The sequence below is a fragment of the Aedes albopictus genome, chromosome 2 (assembly GCF_035046485.1).
Source record: "Aedes albopictus strain Foshan chromosome 2, AalbF5, whole genome shotgun sequence".
Classification (NCBI taxonomy): Eukaryota; Metazoa; Arthropoda; class Insecta; order Diptera; family Culicidae; genus Aedes; species Aedes albopictus.
Genome location: NC_085137.1, coordinates 246,677,495 through 246,694,952, shown reverse-complemented (window position 1 = coordinate 246,694,952; position 17,458 = coordinate 246,677,495). Strand labels below are relative to the sequence as shown.

Genomic DNA, 17,458 nt, shown 5'->3' with positions numbered 1-17,458 from the left:
TTTACCAATGGGGCTTTGATATATGGTTCATGATTGATAAAAATTTAAGCGTATTTGATTGATGTATAAAAAAATTATGATCATTTGAATGAAAAATTATATTGACTAAAAAATTGTTGTACGGACAATTGTTTGATACACTGTACATCGGTTTGGCCATGCCGTTTCGCCCTTCTGCTCGGAGTGCGAAAACGTGGAGGAGACACCGGAGCACGTGGTGTTTATCTGCCCCAGATTCGAGGCGGTAAGAAGATCGATGCCGGCTTAAGCGTGGACAACTTCGTCGACGAGATGTGCCGTACTGAAGAGACGTGGAATGCGATCAGGAGAGCAGTCACAAAAATGATGACGGAGCTGCAGCGAAAGTGGAGGAGCGACCAGAAAGCTGGGATCGCTTGAAGAGGAAGTGCACAGATGAGAAGCACTTTTAAGAAGCGACAAAAAGTGCAAGAGCACTGTAACAGAAGAGCGCATGAGCGCATTGCCCCCTGAAGCAGTCGCATCAATGGTACCAGGGGCAGGGCCGGATCTAAGGGGGGCCAGGGGGGCCTGGGCCCCGGGCCCCCACATTTTAGGGGCCCCCACAAAAACCTTTTTTGGTTGCTAACGTAAGCTTTATTTTTCACTAGCTGTCCCGGCAAACGTCGTTCTGCCTGCCTACTGTGTTTTTTGACATGCAGCTCCATAGGGACGTCCCCGGCGAAGTCATCCGTATGGAAGCCCCCCGTTCCAGAAACCGGAGAGGTCTCGCACCAAGCTAAGAACCTTCCCCGGCCCCCGAAATACCCACATACAAAATTTCACACCGATCGGTCCAGTAGTTTTCGAATCCATAGCGGTCAGACAGACAGACAGACAGACAGACAGACAGACAGACCGACAGACAGACAGACAGAAATCCATTTTTATATATATAGATATTGCTCAAGTACTGATCGAAAATAAGGAAAAACATTTTTGGTCACCTCTCAGAAGGGCCTCCACATCCGCTCGGGCCCCGGGCCCCCACAATCCTTAATCCGGGCCTGACCAGGGGGATCGAGGCATCTAGGTGTAGAAGATTTTTTCCAATTGGTTTTCTCTGCTGGGGAGGTAGGGGGGAAAAAAACATACATACACTGAGGATACTGTTCGTATGTTTTTCATAGTTTACATCTTATGAATCAGTTATTTTCACTTTTTTCCTCATTTCATAGTTCTCGTATGCTTTCCATACTTTGAAAAGCGAAATCCATAAAACTTGTCGTATGAAAAATCTCATTAGAAGCATCGTATGAAAATCATAAGATGTGTTATGAAACACCATTGCTGAAACACAACAAAACCTTTTATTGGCTCCTTACCACTTCAACCTCCGAAGCGTCGATGGGCAAATGAGTAAAGCACGCACTCGCCAATCTTGACGTTCCTGGTTCGATTCCAGGTTGCGATTTTTTTTTTTAATTTGTGCAAAATATTTCATGAAAATATGTATAGTCATACGACATAGTTTCAGTTTTTATACGTTATCGCTATGATTTTCTTACGTGAGTGTTATGAAATTTATACAGTTACAGTATGACAATAATAATTGGCGCTTTGAATCCAAAATCATAGTTCGGTACTATGATTTTCGCAAGAAATTCTTGTGGCAAAAAATCATAGTTGTTTCGTATGATTTTCGGAGTTGCAGTATCCTCAGTGTACATAATGACATTCCTACATATCGTCCCCGTAATGCTAGAACTAGGTAACTCGAAATTTGACGTTTTTGAGTTGAATATACCATTATATCGAGCTTTTTGAGCTGCATAATATATCCAAAGACCAATGAAATACGATTATAAACAACGAAAATATTCACCATGTTCAAAACTAGGTATCTCAGTGTAAAATACACAAACTGAGTGCTATAACTAGGTAACTCCAGCTCCAGCCACACAGGTTAAAAGCTATGGGACGCTTGGACGTGGAAATGTTACTACTTTTTCTTTTGTTAGTAGATTGAAAATCTACTAATGTTTTTTTTTTTTTTTTTTCATTTTAGGCCTAAAAACTTAAAATATTTTACTTGTATTGATTTGGCTAAAACTGTGATTGTTCGTAGACGATTATTTTATGAACATTTTGGGGTGTCATGTGGTGATATAACAGGCATCTTAGCAAATTAAGTAATTACACGTTAATTTCAATATGTGAACCCTTTTAAATTTGCATACTGCAACAAGAAAACTGAAAAGAATGATATCAATACTGCCGTAATTCTGCAAAGTGACGTAAGCGCCATTCAAAATGTCGATATTTTGTGGTATATTTGAGTGCTATAGCTAGGTAACTCGACAATTTTTCAACCATTTATTATTTTTATCAAAAGTTTAAACCAAAAAAGTTCAAAACTTTTTCTTGTTGCAGAAAGAGTAGAAGCTGAATAAGCTATCAATGCTAAAAAAAAATATTATTTTAAAGGCTCCATACCTTTGGAACAACTGCATGAAAAATTGTAAATTTTCAAAGTCGTTTTTCTTGAAACTATTATTTTCGAGTTACCTAGTTCAGCATTAAGGGGACGATATAACGATACCAAAAGAGTATCGTATTTTCGGCTATTCTATGGTTAGGGTAGAAAGGGTGGAGGTACCTACCATGCATTAATAACACATATCGCTTTAGACTGAAAGGCTCCAGGGTAAAATGCTTGAAACCAAAAAAGATATTGCATTTCCATCAAAACAGGATCGTCCCGGGTCGATATACAGTTTCAATTCGTTGCACCTCCGAAGAATCAAATTTATTAACCACAAAAAGCTCTATATAGCAAACCGCTATCAAAACGACGCGGAAAAGCCTTGAAAGTCCAACGAAGCGTAACTGAACCAGAAATGTCCACGACAAAATTAATCGAACCAAAAAGTAAGAAAACGCCACCTGCTTGAAACGATTTAGTTTTAATTTATTTCATTTCAGTACACATGTTCAATCCACCACGCGGGCTGACATACATGATTCACCCAACTCTAACATTCCATCTCTTACACTGGTCACTTTTATTAAACCTTCCGCTTCGCTACTGAACTAGTTTGTCGCGTTTTACACCATTCCGCAGTTGAAGGCGATCGCCATTTGATTAGTTGATCCAGCATTCAAACATCCAACAAACACGCTATTCCATTCTTGATTAGTCATTTACATTGAGGTACAGCCTAGTAATATGTATGTATCATAAATAATCTTGTCAAGATCAATCATCAACGATGTAGTTCACGGCCGTTTGGATCACTGGTCGGCGGGGTCGTTCACTTTGGAGGGCGTTACTTCTTCCGAAGAAGACGTAGTCGAGGGCCACGATTGCCACGGTGCAGCGGTTCGATGGAACGTGTTGTCCAGGAAAGGATAACCCGTGGAAGCACCATGACCTTTGAAGTGATACCTGTGATTATGGGGACGGTCTTGATGGAACCGGTGATGGTGGCCATGCTGCACCCATGGCGGTGGGGATCCAACAAACTGATTCTCATTAAGAGGAGGTCCATTGAACTCAGCACCAAAGGGAGGCCCGGAAAAGTTGAGTGCTGGTGGCCCCCCGTGATGATGCCCCTCTCCGTGTTGTCCTCGATGATGGGGAGGGCCGTGGTTGTAGTGTGGGCCAGGGAAAACGGGGGGACCGTGAGGCCAACTTGGTAGTCCTGAAAATTAATAACAAGATCTTAGTATCCAGCCATCAATACCATAGAAAATAAAAATAGAAAATAGTTTAGTGTGACTGACAAGGAGTAAATAGCAGGCCTGCCCAGTGAGTGAGAATAGTGTCGCTGAAGGTACGAAAACTGTTCAATTCTAAAAATTAAATAAAAAAAATGCTGTTACGAAATGAGCTTTGTAGGGGAATCGATAAAAAATAATTAGGTGACACCTTTCTTAACTGGGAGGATCACCAGATGAAAACTTTTGCATTGTTTAAAATTACCTTCTCTTTTTCTAGAGACGAACCAGCCAAGGGCTGATAAAGATAAATCAATCAATCAATTCTCTTTTTCTTCATCTCCTTTCTGGAGTAATGTTCCAAGTGAGACAAACGCTGCTTAGTGTTATATGAACACTTGCACAGCTATTAACTGAAAGCTTCGTCTGCCGATGACCCTTTTGCATATTTACGTGTATATCGTGTAGCAGGCACGAAGATACTCTATGTTTCCAGGGCATTCCAGGGGTGTTCAAAGAGTTACAGGAGGTCTCAGGAGTGTTACATATTTATTTTTCAGGAAATGATAGAGGTGTTCCAGGGTTTCCTAAAGTGTTCTACGGGATTTAGGAAGCGTTCTAGGGAGTTTCAGGGGTTGGTTGGAGAGTTCACCCAAATGACTTAGAACCGGTGCTCTGATATGCAGAGTAAGCTCGATGATCTTGCCGATCGCTCCTCGGCAGCAGGTCTTACCATCATTGCAATGTCAACAAGACCAAATCGTTAGATATAAACACGGTCAATCCTTCCAGCTTCACGGTAGCTAGGCAAGCAGTAGATAATGTTGAAAGCTTCCGATATCTTGGTAGCCTAATGGCGGCCGATGCATAATGGGTTCAGAGCCGTATTTACGCAGACGAAAATGTTTGTGCCTAAACCTTAAATTTTTAGAAACATGGTATCTTTGGAAAAGTTTCTTCTTACTTTTCGACCTTTTTCTCATCATTGTGAAAATAGGGTGGTCCCTCTAGTTTGGCTTATCTGATTTTTAACAGTTTTATGTATGCTTACTAAATGTTCTACAACATTGTAGAAGAACGATTTTGGAGCAAGCTTGCCGATAAAACATTATTCTATATCTTATGGTTCCTGACACATATTTTTTTAAAGAATCATGTTAGCACAGACAAACAGACGTAACACTTCGAACACTTTCCAATTAGAAAAAAAGTCACGGTTACATGTTCGCCCAATACTAAAAAGACTGAGTTTGGCCAACCATGAACTAGGTGGCGGTAGTGCGCAAACGTCAAACTCGAACAAAACCGATGGAAGCGCCACGGGTGGCCCGTCGGCCAACTATCACATTTTAAAATTGGTCGTTTAATCGGTGTACGATGAGAATGATTAGAGTGTTACGTCTGTTTGTCTGTGATGTTAGGGTGAGCCATGAAAATCAGTTTTCTTAGAATAAGTTTTAATTCATCCGTTTCTCTTGTAAACTTTGTGTTGAACACTTTTAGAACTATCAACGACAATTTTTTTCTTCAAAGAGCTCAACGTTCCATCTCTATGGAAAAAAAATATAGTTTTTTTCTTCGAAAAAATCATTTTTTGAAAAAGTCATATCTCAGAAATGAGTTAATATGGGTGGGTACCTTATTTTGTTTGATGCTTTTTATCGAATTAAAAAAATACGAGTTTTTTTTTCAAAGAAATATTCAGTTGTATTGCATCTTGCTTTGCGTTTTAGATTACCGTGCAAATGTTCAATCGTCTAAAATATTTGTTCACACGTCAAACACCAAAGAAAGTAGCAAGTAAACAAACCGATTATTCCATGCACCACCCAAAAAGTGTAACCGACGCTTAAAATTTCTAGCAGCGAAACGAACCAATGTATGCTGAAACTGGTGGGAACATATTGTGGTGTGACAAAAAATTTCTGCAGGGGGTCGAATACGGTGCAAAAAAAGCAATAACTCTGAAAAAAAAAATGTGAGTTTTTAGATGCTGAAGTGTTCAGAACGAAATATTGCGAAAAGCTCAACGCCTGAAATTGTATTGCATAAAAACAGATTTTCATATGGAAAACGAAACATTTCAAGCAAAATCAACTCTTCTTTGTTAGATAGATCGAATAAACCATGTCGAAATAGTTCAAACTTGTGTATATTCCGTCAATGCACTCCACTTAGCGTGTTTGTAAGCCAATTTCCATCAATAAAATTTTAATTTTATCCCTTTAATTCATGGATAGTGAAAATGTCAATCACTGGTAAATATTGATGTTGAAGTAAAAGCCTGTCAAAGTTATACAATTTATCATATCTTGTCAACATTGTGCCTTAATGATGATGCCAGTATAAATAAACATTGGCTCTAAAACGAAATTGATGGCCATCTATCAAGCTACTTTGATATATCTAACAAAGACGAGATAAATTTGCTTGCATTGTTTCGTTTTCCATATTAAAATCTGTTTTTATGCAATTGTATGCGTTGACTTTTTTGCAATACTTAGCACTTTCAGAGCATCCAAAAACTCACAATTTTGTCGAAGACACCAAGTCTGTATCTAATCGATTTTTAAAGTTATAACTGCTTTTCCATGAAAATAATCGTATTTTCAAAACTCAATAAAAAGCTTCAAACAAAAATGGTATCAATTTCTTTCACCATGAATAGAACAGAGTACGATCCAATATTTTTTTAACTATGAGATATAAAACATTTGATCTCTTTGGAAACAAATATGCGTCGTTGATAGTTCTAAAAGTGTTCGGAAGTGCTTATTGTAAGAAAACTGAATTTCATGGATCACCCTAAACATGATTCATTAATAAAAAATATACCTAAGTTTGGCACCATAACAGATAGAATACATGTTTCTTCGGCAAACTTGCTCCAAATACGTTCTTCTACAATTTTGTAGAACATTTTGTAGGCGCTTATTAAACTATGCAGAAGATGTTTGGATCAGCTGAACTAGAGAGGCCAAAGACACCTAAAACTTAAGGTTTAGTAGGCACAACCATTTTTGTCTTTGTATCATTTTGAAGACCAGGCTCTTAAATAAAGACAAATCAATCAATTTTGAAGACTCACTTGAAGTGCAAATTTTTGGTAATACCAATCCGTGTGGTCAAATTATGAAATTCAAATAACTCAACGTACATATGTACAGATGGGTAAATTATTGGTTAAATTGGGAAAAAATCCACAGCTCAGGTGAGATTTGAACTCATGACCCTTATTCGCTAGACAAGTGCTTTACCAACTAAGCTACCGAGCCAATTAATGACCCGGCAACTTAGTTGTCATAAGGTTCAATTCCAATCTCATCGATCTATATCATCTTCCCCTAAATCGCAAATATAACCATCTCTGTTGTACATATGTACGAAGAGCGAAAGTGAGTCGTTTTCGAGCATCTACCTCTATGTAGTTACCCGTCGTATCAAATAGAATGCGAACGACGCGTTTGATCGCCTTCCAGGTAGCATTGTTCTTCCTCTACAAGTGGTTGAGGAAGCGTTGCCTGTACGATAGGCAAACAGTTTCAAACAATAAACAAATCGCTTTCGCTCTTCGTACATATGTACAACAGAGATGGTTATATTTGCGGAGAACACTGGTGCAGGTCTTCATCAATAGATGCCTGCGGTATATATAATTCGTGCATGGTGGCCTCACAAATGGATCTCCAACGTGGAGCTCCATCGTCGATGTCATCAAAAGCCGATAACGACAGGAATTCGGGAGCGAAAGTGGAGGTGGATCGGCCATACTCTACGCAGCAGGGGCGGGAACGAAATCTGCAAACTAGCGTTAGGACATCACAGCAGCTTCTGGAGTTTCGTGAGCAGCAAAAGGAAAACTCTAGTACTCCTTCTAATGTGCGACTTGGTGATAGAGCGGCAACCAGTACTGTGGAAGCATGTGAGTTATTTGCAGAACACTTCGAACAGAGTGGAACTAGCGACCAGGAAAAGGAGTGTGCAGCAAGTGATGTACCGCAGGACATCTGACAATCTGACTACGTTTGTGGTATCCGAAGAGATGATTATTGCTGCATCGAGGAAGCTGAAAAACTCCTTCACAGCTGGTCCGGACTGCATTCCTGCCGCGATACTTCGGCACTGCGTTGCTGCTTTGGCTAAACCTCTTGCGGTGATATTCACTCGGTCTTTTAACCAGGGTAAATTTCCAACTTTGTGGAAGCAGTCGTATATGTTTCCCGTATTCAAATCCGGTGATCGTCGAGATGTTCATAACTATCGAGGAAAAACAAGTATTTCTGCAGCTTCTAAGCTTTTTGAGATAATCATTAGTCAAGCTGTATTAGCCTGCTCTAGAGGATACATCTCCTCAGATCAACACGGTTTGATGCCTGGCAGATCGGTAGTTTCTAATTTGTTGGACTTTACACAAACTTGCATAACTGCAATGGAACAAAACGCACAGGTTGATATCATATATATGTACTGACCTCAAAGCAGCTTTTGACAAAATTGATCACAAAATTCTCTCGTGCAAGCTCTCTTGTCTGGGAGCATCGTCGACAGTTAAAGCCTGGTTGCAGTCACACCTGTCTGATAGAACTCTACGCGTTCAGCTTGATTCCTGTGTTTCGGAGCCGTTTTCCAGCACATCAGGTGTGCCTCAGGGGAGCAATTTGGGTCCCTTGCTCTTCATTCTGTTTTTCAATGATGTTGCTGCCTTATTGGGAGCAAGATGTAAACTTGTGTATGCAGATGACCTGAAGCTTTATATTGTTGTATCAACTCTGGAGGATTGTCATCAATTGCAACGTTTATTGGACCTGTTCGTCGAGTGGTGTTGTCGGAACAAGCTAACCATCAGTATTTCAAAATCTGTGGTAATGACGTTTCATCGTATCAAGAACCCAATCGTATTTGACTACAACATTGATGGCGTCTCGCTGCAGAGAGTTGACAGGGTCAAAGATCTGGGCTTCCAGTGAAAAAAAAAAGTTTCCAGTGGATTTAAAAAAAAACAGGAAGTTTTCCTGAAGAAATTCCCGGAGGAATTTCTGGAGGAACTCTCGGAGCAATTCCTGGAAGAATTTCTGGAGGATTTTCCGGACAATTTCTTGAAGAAATTTCCTGGCGGATTTTCTGAAGAATTTCCGGAAGGAATTCCCGGAGACATTCCCGGAAATATTCCTGAAGGAACTCCTAAAAAAAATCTCGAAGAAATCAATCCTGCAGAAATTCTTAAAGGAATTCCTGAGGAAAATCCCAGAGCAATTCATGGAGTAATTCCCGGAACTCATGGAGGTATTCCTGGGGAAATTCTTGGAAGAAATCTGGAGGAATTCCTGGAGAATTCCTGGAAGAATTCCTGGAGAAAATCCCAGAAGAATTCCTGGGCGAACCAAAGACGCCATTGCCAGATAGCTCTTAGCCTGTTGAACAACTTTGCTGAAAACGGCATACTTGTACCTCATTAGGGTATCGAGATATACGAGTTTTAATATTTCAGACACAAGGCGCCACCTAGCGGAAAAATCCCAAACCAAAGAATTTACTATCAGATAGTTCTGATTTTGCTGAAGAACTTTGCCGAAGACAGCATCATTCTATCCTATCAGGTTTGTAAGATATGAGGGTTTGAACATTTTTGACACTGGCGCCGCCTAGCGGCTGAATCGCGAACCAAAGTCACCGTTGCCAGTTAGTTCTTAACCTGCTGATCAAATTCGCCGGGATCTTGAGATATACGTTGCGCAAAGTATGTGACCAATTTTGGTACCCCCAAGACAATCCGGAATACCTCCGGAACCATGTGGACCAGGCACTCATGTCCCCGGCATCATAAACTACAAGAGTTTTTCGGGAAGTTGTGAAAATTTCATCAAAATCCATTGAAAAACAAAAAAGTGATGGCCCTTTTTGTGCTTTTCCAAAGGTGAAAAATGTACGTTGGTTGGATGAAGGTTAAGGACAAGAGGTCTGTTCCGTTGTTAACCTTCACGTACTCGACCCCCGACAACTCATTTTCAGAATGCTGGCGTTTCGTCAATTTTCATCCGATTTTTTCGAAGTCGCCGTCAATCGATCATAAATTGGCGCAAGTTCATTGTACAAAAGTGGCCATGCAATATCCGGAGCCATACCGGAGATTTTCCGAATTGTACTGGGGTCATACAGTTGATACAGAGTTCGATCTATAGTTTCTGACTCAGTCATTCGAAATCATGAAGATTGATATGTCGCACGGCATGTTTCGGTTGAAAACCAGAAGTGTCTCAAATGAGGCCCCGCGGAACCTGTCACGGGGATCCGGATGGGTCAACTAATTCAAATCTGGTTATCGCAGTTGTGTTTCACTGTTCGCAACAACAAATTCGCTGAAAATCGATGGTTCAAACACAACAACACACGAAATACACTCCGACCTTATTTTACGTCCACTTTTTTTTACGCCGAATTAGTTTACGTCCACTTTTTTACGTCCAAAAATTAGATTAACGTCCATTTCAATCATTGCTCAAATTATCAAATAGTTTTTCTAAATAGACACAAATAATGTTCTGTAAAGTATGAAAGGACAACAATAGCTAACCAGTGATAGCTTCGGTTGTTATTATTTACACTTTTAGATGGCAACACTGTTCTAATATAGTCATATATTGCTAAATATATACATATGAATGTGCACAATATATCAGACTTTTCAGCATAACTTATATGGGTGTCAATTCATATTTTCGACAATATTGTAGTACACCTCGTTTGCAGTACATTGTTCCACACTCCGACATAACAATTCTGTTATTGCTGGCAACACTGACCATGCAGATTTATATAAAGCTCAATATCTCAAATCCGGTGTGAGATAGGCAATTCGAATGTTCGACAATGTTGTAGTGCACCCCATTTACAGTGGATTATTTCACACTGTGATATAAAAAATCTGTTATTGCTGGCAACACTGACCATGCAGATTTAAATAATGCTCAATATCTCAAATCCGGTGTGAGATAGGCAATTCGAATGTTCGACAATGTTGTAGTGCACCTCATTAACAGAGCATTATTTCGCACTGTGATACAAAAATTCTGTTATTGCTGGCAACGCTGACCATGCAGATTTATATAAAGCTCAATATCTTAAATCCGGTGTGAGATAGGCAATTCGAATGTTCGACAATGTTGTAGTGCACCTCATTTACAGAGCATTATTTCACACTGTGATATAAAACTTCTGTTATTGCTGGCAACACTGACCATGCAGATTTAAATAATGCTCAATATCTCAAATCCGATGTGAGATAGGCAATTCGAATGTTCGACAATGTTGTAGTGCACCTCATTTACAGTGGATTATTTCGCACAGTGATACAAAAATTCTGTTATTGCTGGCAACACTGACAATGCAGATTTAAATAATGCTCAATATCTCAAATCCGGTGTGAGATAGGCAGTTCGAATGTTCGGCAATGTTGCAGTGCACCTCATTTACAGAACATTATTTCGCACTGTGATACAAAAATTCTGTTATTGCTGGCAACACTGACCATGCAGATTTATATAAAGCTCAATATCTCAAATCCGGTGTGAGATAGGCAATTCGAATGTTCAACAATTTTGTAGTGCATTTCATTTACAGTGCATTGTTTCACACTGTAATATAAAAAATCTGTTATTACAGGCAACACTGACCATGCAGATTTATAAAAAGCTCACTATATGAAATCCGGTGTGAGATAGGCAATTCATATGTTCGACAATGTTGCAGTGCACCTCATTTACAGTGCATTATTTCCAACTGTGATACAACAATTCTGTTATTTCTGGCAACACTAACCATGCAGATTTATATAAAGCTCAATCTCTCAAATCCGGTGTGAGATAGGCAATCTGAATGTTCGACAATGTTGTAGTGCACCTCATTTACAGTGTGTTATTTCACACTGTGATACAAAAATTCTGTTATTACTGGCAACACTGACCATGCAGATTTAGATAAAGTTAAAAATATCAATTCAGGTGTGAGATAGGCAATTCGAATGTTCGACAATGTTGTAATGCACCTCATTTGCAGTGCATTGTTACACAAAAATATATTACGAGGGCCTCCTTTTCAGATCCTTCGGTCATTGAAAAAAAAACTCACATGATTACAAATCGCATCCGAGAGCTACGAGTTACGCCACGCAAGGAAGTCTTGAATATCGTCCATTTTTCCTGTTCATGAGCATGTTTCTCATCGGTCAATTCCCAAATTCCAGATCGGATCGCTATGTAAAATTTCGTATGCGTGGTAGTAACTACACCATTAAGAAATGTAAACATGAAAAATCTCAAAAAATCGATTTTCACCGGGATACTCACACGGTGATTGAAATAGCTTTTTTCGACTTCTGCGCGTGGACAAATCACGAGTACCAAAATCAAAAAAAAAAAGCTCGTTTTTACTCCCAGCCTACTATGGCATGAGATACTGCTTACGTGCATGCAAATGGGGTCTCCAGTTACCCTAGTGGTTGAGGCTATGGATCGCCAAACCGGGGAAGGTGGGTTTGATTCCCGTTCCGGTCGGGAAAATTTTCTCGACTCCCTGGGGATAGTGCTGTGCTTGCCTCAAAATATACAAATTCATGCAATGGCAGGCAAAGAAAGTCCTTCAATTAATAACTGTGGAAGTGCTCAAAGAACACTAAGTTGAAGAGAGGCAGGCAATTTACAATGAAGGATTGCGTAAGATTCATTGGGATTGCCAAGGAAGCACTGAAACGGTCTACGCTTAATGGATGTTGGAGAGCAATTTGGCCCACATGTGTTTCCAAGAACGAAACAGAAGTAGATATGGATGCCACAATCCTCAAAATCTGCCATGCTGTAGGAAATGAAGGATTTGAGAATCTTGAAAAGAAAGATTTGGAGGAACTGATGATCGACAACCCTCTTGACGATGATGAACTGATGGAGTTACTGATTGAATCGGAAGAAAATTTTGGAGACGCAGAAGAAAGCGAGGTATGTGGGCAGGAATTCAACCAGACTAAGCTTGGTGAACTTCTTGAAATGGCAGAAAAGATGGGCGACATGGCCTTGGATGAGGACCTTGATGTTGAACGAGCCGTGCAATTTCGGGCTGATTTGCGGAGAGTGACGCTTCGGTATAATCAGCATTTCAAACAGCAGTCAGTTACTGTTTTGGCTGCCAAAAATTGCTCGGTCGATGAAGAGAGAATGGGTTAACTAAAATAAGGGCAGTTGTACGATTAAGTTGTTTATTTTTTTTTATTTTCTGTCAACACTGGATTTAAAACGAAAGAGAACAATAAAAGAAATTTTCCATTCATATTTTTTGCTTCACTACTTAATACACCTTGAAACGTATACAGAAGGCATCACGGTCAACCGATAAACAAATAGTTCTTATCCTTCTGAACAAGGTATTCGAAGACGGCACTTTTCTATCTACTCTCGACCCCAAAATTTGGAAGTCTGGAACTTTATTTGATGATCACCTTTTTATTTTTTTTTGTATATTTTAACTACTGCTAATTCTACACTTTGATGATTACCACCACCTAGCGGCGAAATCACCAACTAATTGGTAAATCAACAGAATGCTCTTATCCTTCTGAACAACTTTGCCGAAAATGGCACTTTTGTATCTGCTTTGGATCGCGAGATAGAAAAGTCTCAAATTCTACTTGATAACTACTTCACCTAGCGGTGAAATCTCCAACTAATTGATAAATCAAGATAATGCTTTTATACTTCTGAACAACTTTGCCGGAGACGGCACATTTCTATCTGCTTTGGATCACGAGTTAGAGACGTCTAAAACTTCACTTGATAACTAGCGCCACCTAGCGGCGAAATCTCCAACTAATTGGTAAATCAACAGAATGTTCTTATTCTTCTGAACAACTTTGCCGAAGACGGCACTTTTATATCTGCTTTGGATCGCGAGATAGAAAAGTCTAAAACTTCACTTGATAACTAGCGCCACCTAGCGGCGAAATCTCCAACTAATTGGTAAATCAGCAGAATGCTTTTATACTTCTGAACAACTTTGCCGAAGACGGCACATTTCTATCTGCTTTGGATCACGAGTTAGAGACGTCTAAAACTTCACTTGATAACTAGCGCCACCTAGCGGCGAAATCTCCAACTAATTGGTAAATCAACATAATGTTCTTATCCTTCTGAACAACTTTGCCGAAGACGGCACTTTTCTATCTGCTTTGGATCACGAGTTAGGGAAGTCTAAAACTTTACTTGGTAACTACGTTTACCGGTACCTTGAAGCAACACCCCCAGATAATGGACTATTTGATGTAGATCGATCAGTGTTGCCATCTGAGGTCAAAATTTCGAACAGTGAATGGCCACACATGATAGCCCTTGGTCAGTACTCAAACTTTGCTGAACACATGGAGAAGGTAAACTTGCATCTAACATTGGTATTTTGACGAAATTAGGTAAGTACTGTGATTTTTTTTACGTCCAATTTGATTTACGCCCACCCCCCCCCCCCCCCCCCCCCGATAGTGGACGTAAAATAAGGACGGAGTGTAATCACTTTGAGCCATTTTGGCAACCCCCCTGACCCCAGTACAATCCGGAATATCTCCGGTATGGTTCCGGATATTGCATGGCCACTTTAGTATAATAAACTAGCACCAATTTACGATCAATTGAGGGCGAATTCAAAAAAATCGGATGAAAATTGATAAAATGTAAGCATTTTGAAATGAGTTGTCGGGCGCCGGGTACGTGAAGGTTAAGAGGGAACAGACCTCTAGTCTTCGAAGAAGGTTGAATAAAACAACCGAAACCGTCGGATGTAGAGGTAAAATGGTTTTCGCTGATTTTACCGACTGAAAAGACCGAAAACCCCTAAAACTACATATTATATTTAGCTTTCTATTCATGTAAAAACAATGAATATTGGTTGAATGAACGCAATGTATTTGAATTTTAGAAAATTCCATATTTATGAAACCTGTAGAATTTAATTGTCCAGTAAAAATCAAAAACGATTCATCTTGAAAAATATTTGAAGCATGGTCTTGAAATAAGCATATAATTACGCATCAAAAATGTAGGTAGTTGAAGGATGTTCACGACTCTAATTTTATTTTGTAAACTTTCATTATTGACGTACTTTCTGTCCCTTGTAGCATATTTTCCCATACTTCCTGCATGGCCCTTTCAACTATCGAAGAATTTTCTGGCTCCCTTGGAATATTCCTCGCAAGAATTCCGGGAAAATTTTCTGAAGAATGTTGAAAAAAATCCCGTGGGGAATCTTGAGAGGAGTTCCTGAAACAATCCCGAAAAGATTTCTGGAGAAATCGAGAAAAAATCTCGGAAAGATTCCCCGAAGGAATTCCGGGAGAAATCCCTGAAGCAATCCTCAGTAAAATTCCTAAAGGAAATCCGGGAAAAATCATTGAAGAAGTCGGGAGAGATATTTCTGAAAGAATCAAGAAAAATTTCTCCAAGGTTTATCTAAAAGGAGTCTTTGCAGAAATAAGTGAAGGGATCTCCTCCTGGAACTCCTGGAAAACTCTCGGAAGGGCTCAATTAAGAAATCATGATAAGAATATCTCAGAGAATCCGTAAACCAAGCCATGGAGAAATCCCTGACATTCCGGCATTCCGGGAGAAAACCCTAGAAGAATCCTAAAGGAATCCCGATAGGAATTTCTTAAAGAATCTAGAAACAAGCTCTGAAAGAATCTAGAAAGGGGGAAAACCCTTGAAGGAATCCCGAAAAAAAAACCCTAAAGGAAGCCCAGAAAAAATCAATGAAAAAATCACGGAATAATTTTTTGAAGGAATCACTGAAAAAATCCAGAAGGAATCTCAACATGAATCTCGGAATTAAGAAATCCCATGAAATATTAAAAGAATTACAGTAATAATCAATGAAAGAGTCACTGGATCAATCACTCAGATAATTCAGCTATCAGTTGTAATCTAATAACATGATATAATTTCAGGCGTATATAGGTATAACTTCTACACGTCCGAAACTTACCTTGATTTACTGGATTTAAATTCTCATATGTATCATTGTCCAGAACAACGGTTACACCTTTAATCGAAACAGCAAAACCTGCATCTGTAATCACATCTGAAACTGTTGTTTCAGTGTTTGACTCAGGAGCTTTCGTTGTGGTTATTTGGTCCTCGGTACGAACTTCCTGAAGCTGATGTTCCAAACTAGCATCATCGTATTGATAGCTATCATCCATTTCAGTTTGCTGTTCTTCAACACGTTCCACATCTTCCTGGTCGGATGACTTCTGCTGTTCCTGCTCATCTACTTGTTCTTCTTGTGGCTCACGTTCCTTTTGATCTTCTTCTTCCCGATCACTTTTGCCATTTTCCTCCTCCTCGTCGTACACTCTTATCGTGGTATCGATTATCGCACGTTCCGTTGTTGCCACTTCGTTTGCTTCTGTCTGATCTTCACTTTCCTGATTTCGTTCACTATCAGCATCATCACCAGTTTCTTCATTCTGTTCACTATGATCACTAACATCCGACTCAGTATCAGTTTCTGCTTGTTCAGAGTTTAAGGGACTTGCTGTTGGGCTGGGCTCCCGTAGTTCTTCTTGAACATCTGCTTCCTCTTCTTCCTCCCGAACTGGAACAGATGTACGAGGGTCGGTTATTTTCGTGGCCGTAACCTTCGGTTCCACGGTGCTCGATTCAACTGGCCGCACTGAGGCAGGTGTTTCGTCATCCTGATTTTTTTGCCACAGGAAGTCGATATTCCTTCTTTCCTGGGATGCTGGTGCAGAAAAAACGAGCGTCCCAAGACATAGGACAATTAATAACTTCATTCTGACGAAGTCGAGGACTCTCCTCTGTCGGAGCTCACAATCAGACTTGCGCGCCAACGCGAATTCACGATCGACTGAGCGTCACACTCTAGCCAGTTAGTTTTTATATAGTGCTACATGGAAGCAACGACACTTCCTCTCCACATTCATTAACTGGCCGACGATAGGTTTCTGTTGGAGCAAAGTAGCTACCCTGCGTCTCGTTTGCAATTGATAGATATACAATTTATGTGTGATTCCCAGTAAGAGCGCAACCAAGGCAAAGGCTTCTTGGCAATCATACAGAGTAAAGCCGCCTTTCCATAATTTTTTTTGGCAAAAACTTTACATGCACCACATGTAAAGATGATAAATTTGGAACTCCCTAATAGTCATGAAAGCTGATTCATGCAAATAAGAATTTCAATATTAACTCTTGTTTCATTTCATTTTAAGATTGCAAATTTGTTTACTTTCTACTTTGTCTTAACACAGCAACAAGGGCATCATGCGATATGTTGATAAATTTTTAATATGAAACATCAAAAACCTAATTAACAACCATTATAGGTACCGTAAAACTGGGTAACTTTGATAGAATGACAGGCAATGTATATTTATGCAATTCAGTGTTATAATTTCTATTTTATACAACTCATTTTAGTATCATAATGACCAACTTTTCCGTACCGGTTCATAATGCAACTGAAATGAGTTGCATAATAGAAAATAGTTGCATAATGTTCATAATGCAACTCATTTGAGTTGCATTATGAACATGCAACTCAAATGAGTAGCATTATGAAAAAAATCATTGCATAAAATTGTGTATGGAACTCGTTGCAAAACTCGATTTTTTCAACACTCTTCGTATTTCTCCAACTCGGCAAGCCTCGTTGGATAAATGTACGACTCGTGCTGAAAAAATCAACTTTTTGCAACTCGTCACATAAATAACTATAGCGTGGTTCAAAAACT

General features: G+C 39.6%; 1 protein-coding gene across 1 annotated transcript; it reads right to left on the bottom strand.

Moving 5' to 3' along the window:
- Positions 1 to 2,905: 2,905 nt before the first annotated feature.
- LOC115258620 (ABC transporter F family member 4-like) lies at positions 2,906 to 16,602 on the bottom strand. The gene is made up of 2 exons (XM_029858914.2): positions 15,691 to 16,602; positions 2,906 to 3,662 (listed from the first exon to the last, which is right to left on the bottom strand). The coding sequence occupies exons 1-2, from the start codon at positions 16,499 to 16,501 to the stop codon at positions 3,253 to 3,255; spliced, it is 1,221 nt and encodes a 406-aa protein (XP_029714774.2). The 5' UTR covers positions 16,502 to 16,602; the 3' UTR covers positions 2,906 to 3,252.
- Positions 16,603 to 17,458: the final 856 nt, after the last annotated feature.

What these genes read in the sequence shown, in the direction of transcription:
- LOC115258620 (XM_029858914.2), bottom strand. Translation starts at nt 16,501, where the DNA reads ATGAAGTTATTAATTGTCCTATGTCTTGGGACGCTCGTTTTTTCTGCA. An exon ending in TTTAAATCCAGTAAATCAAG is followed by an intron (nt 3,663 to 15,690) that starts GTAAGTTTCGGA and finishes ATTAATTTTCAG; the next exon opens with GACTACCAAGTTGGCCTCAC.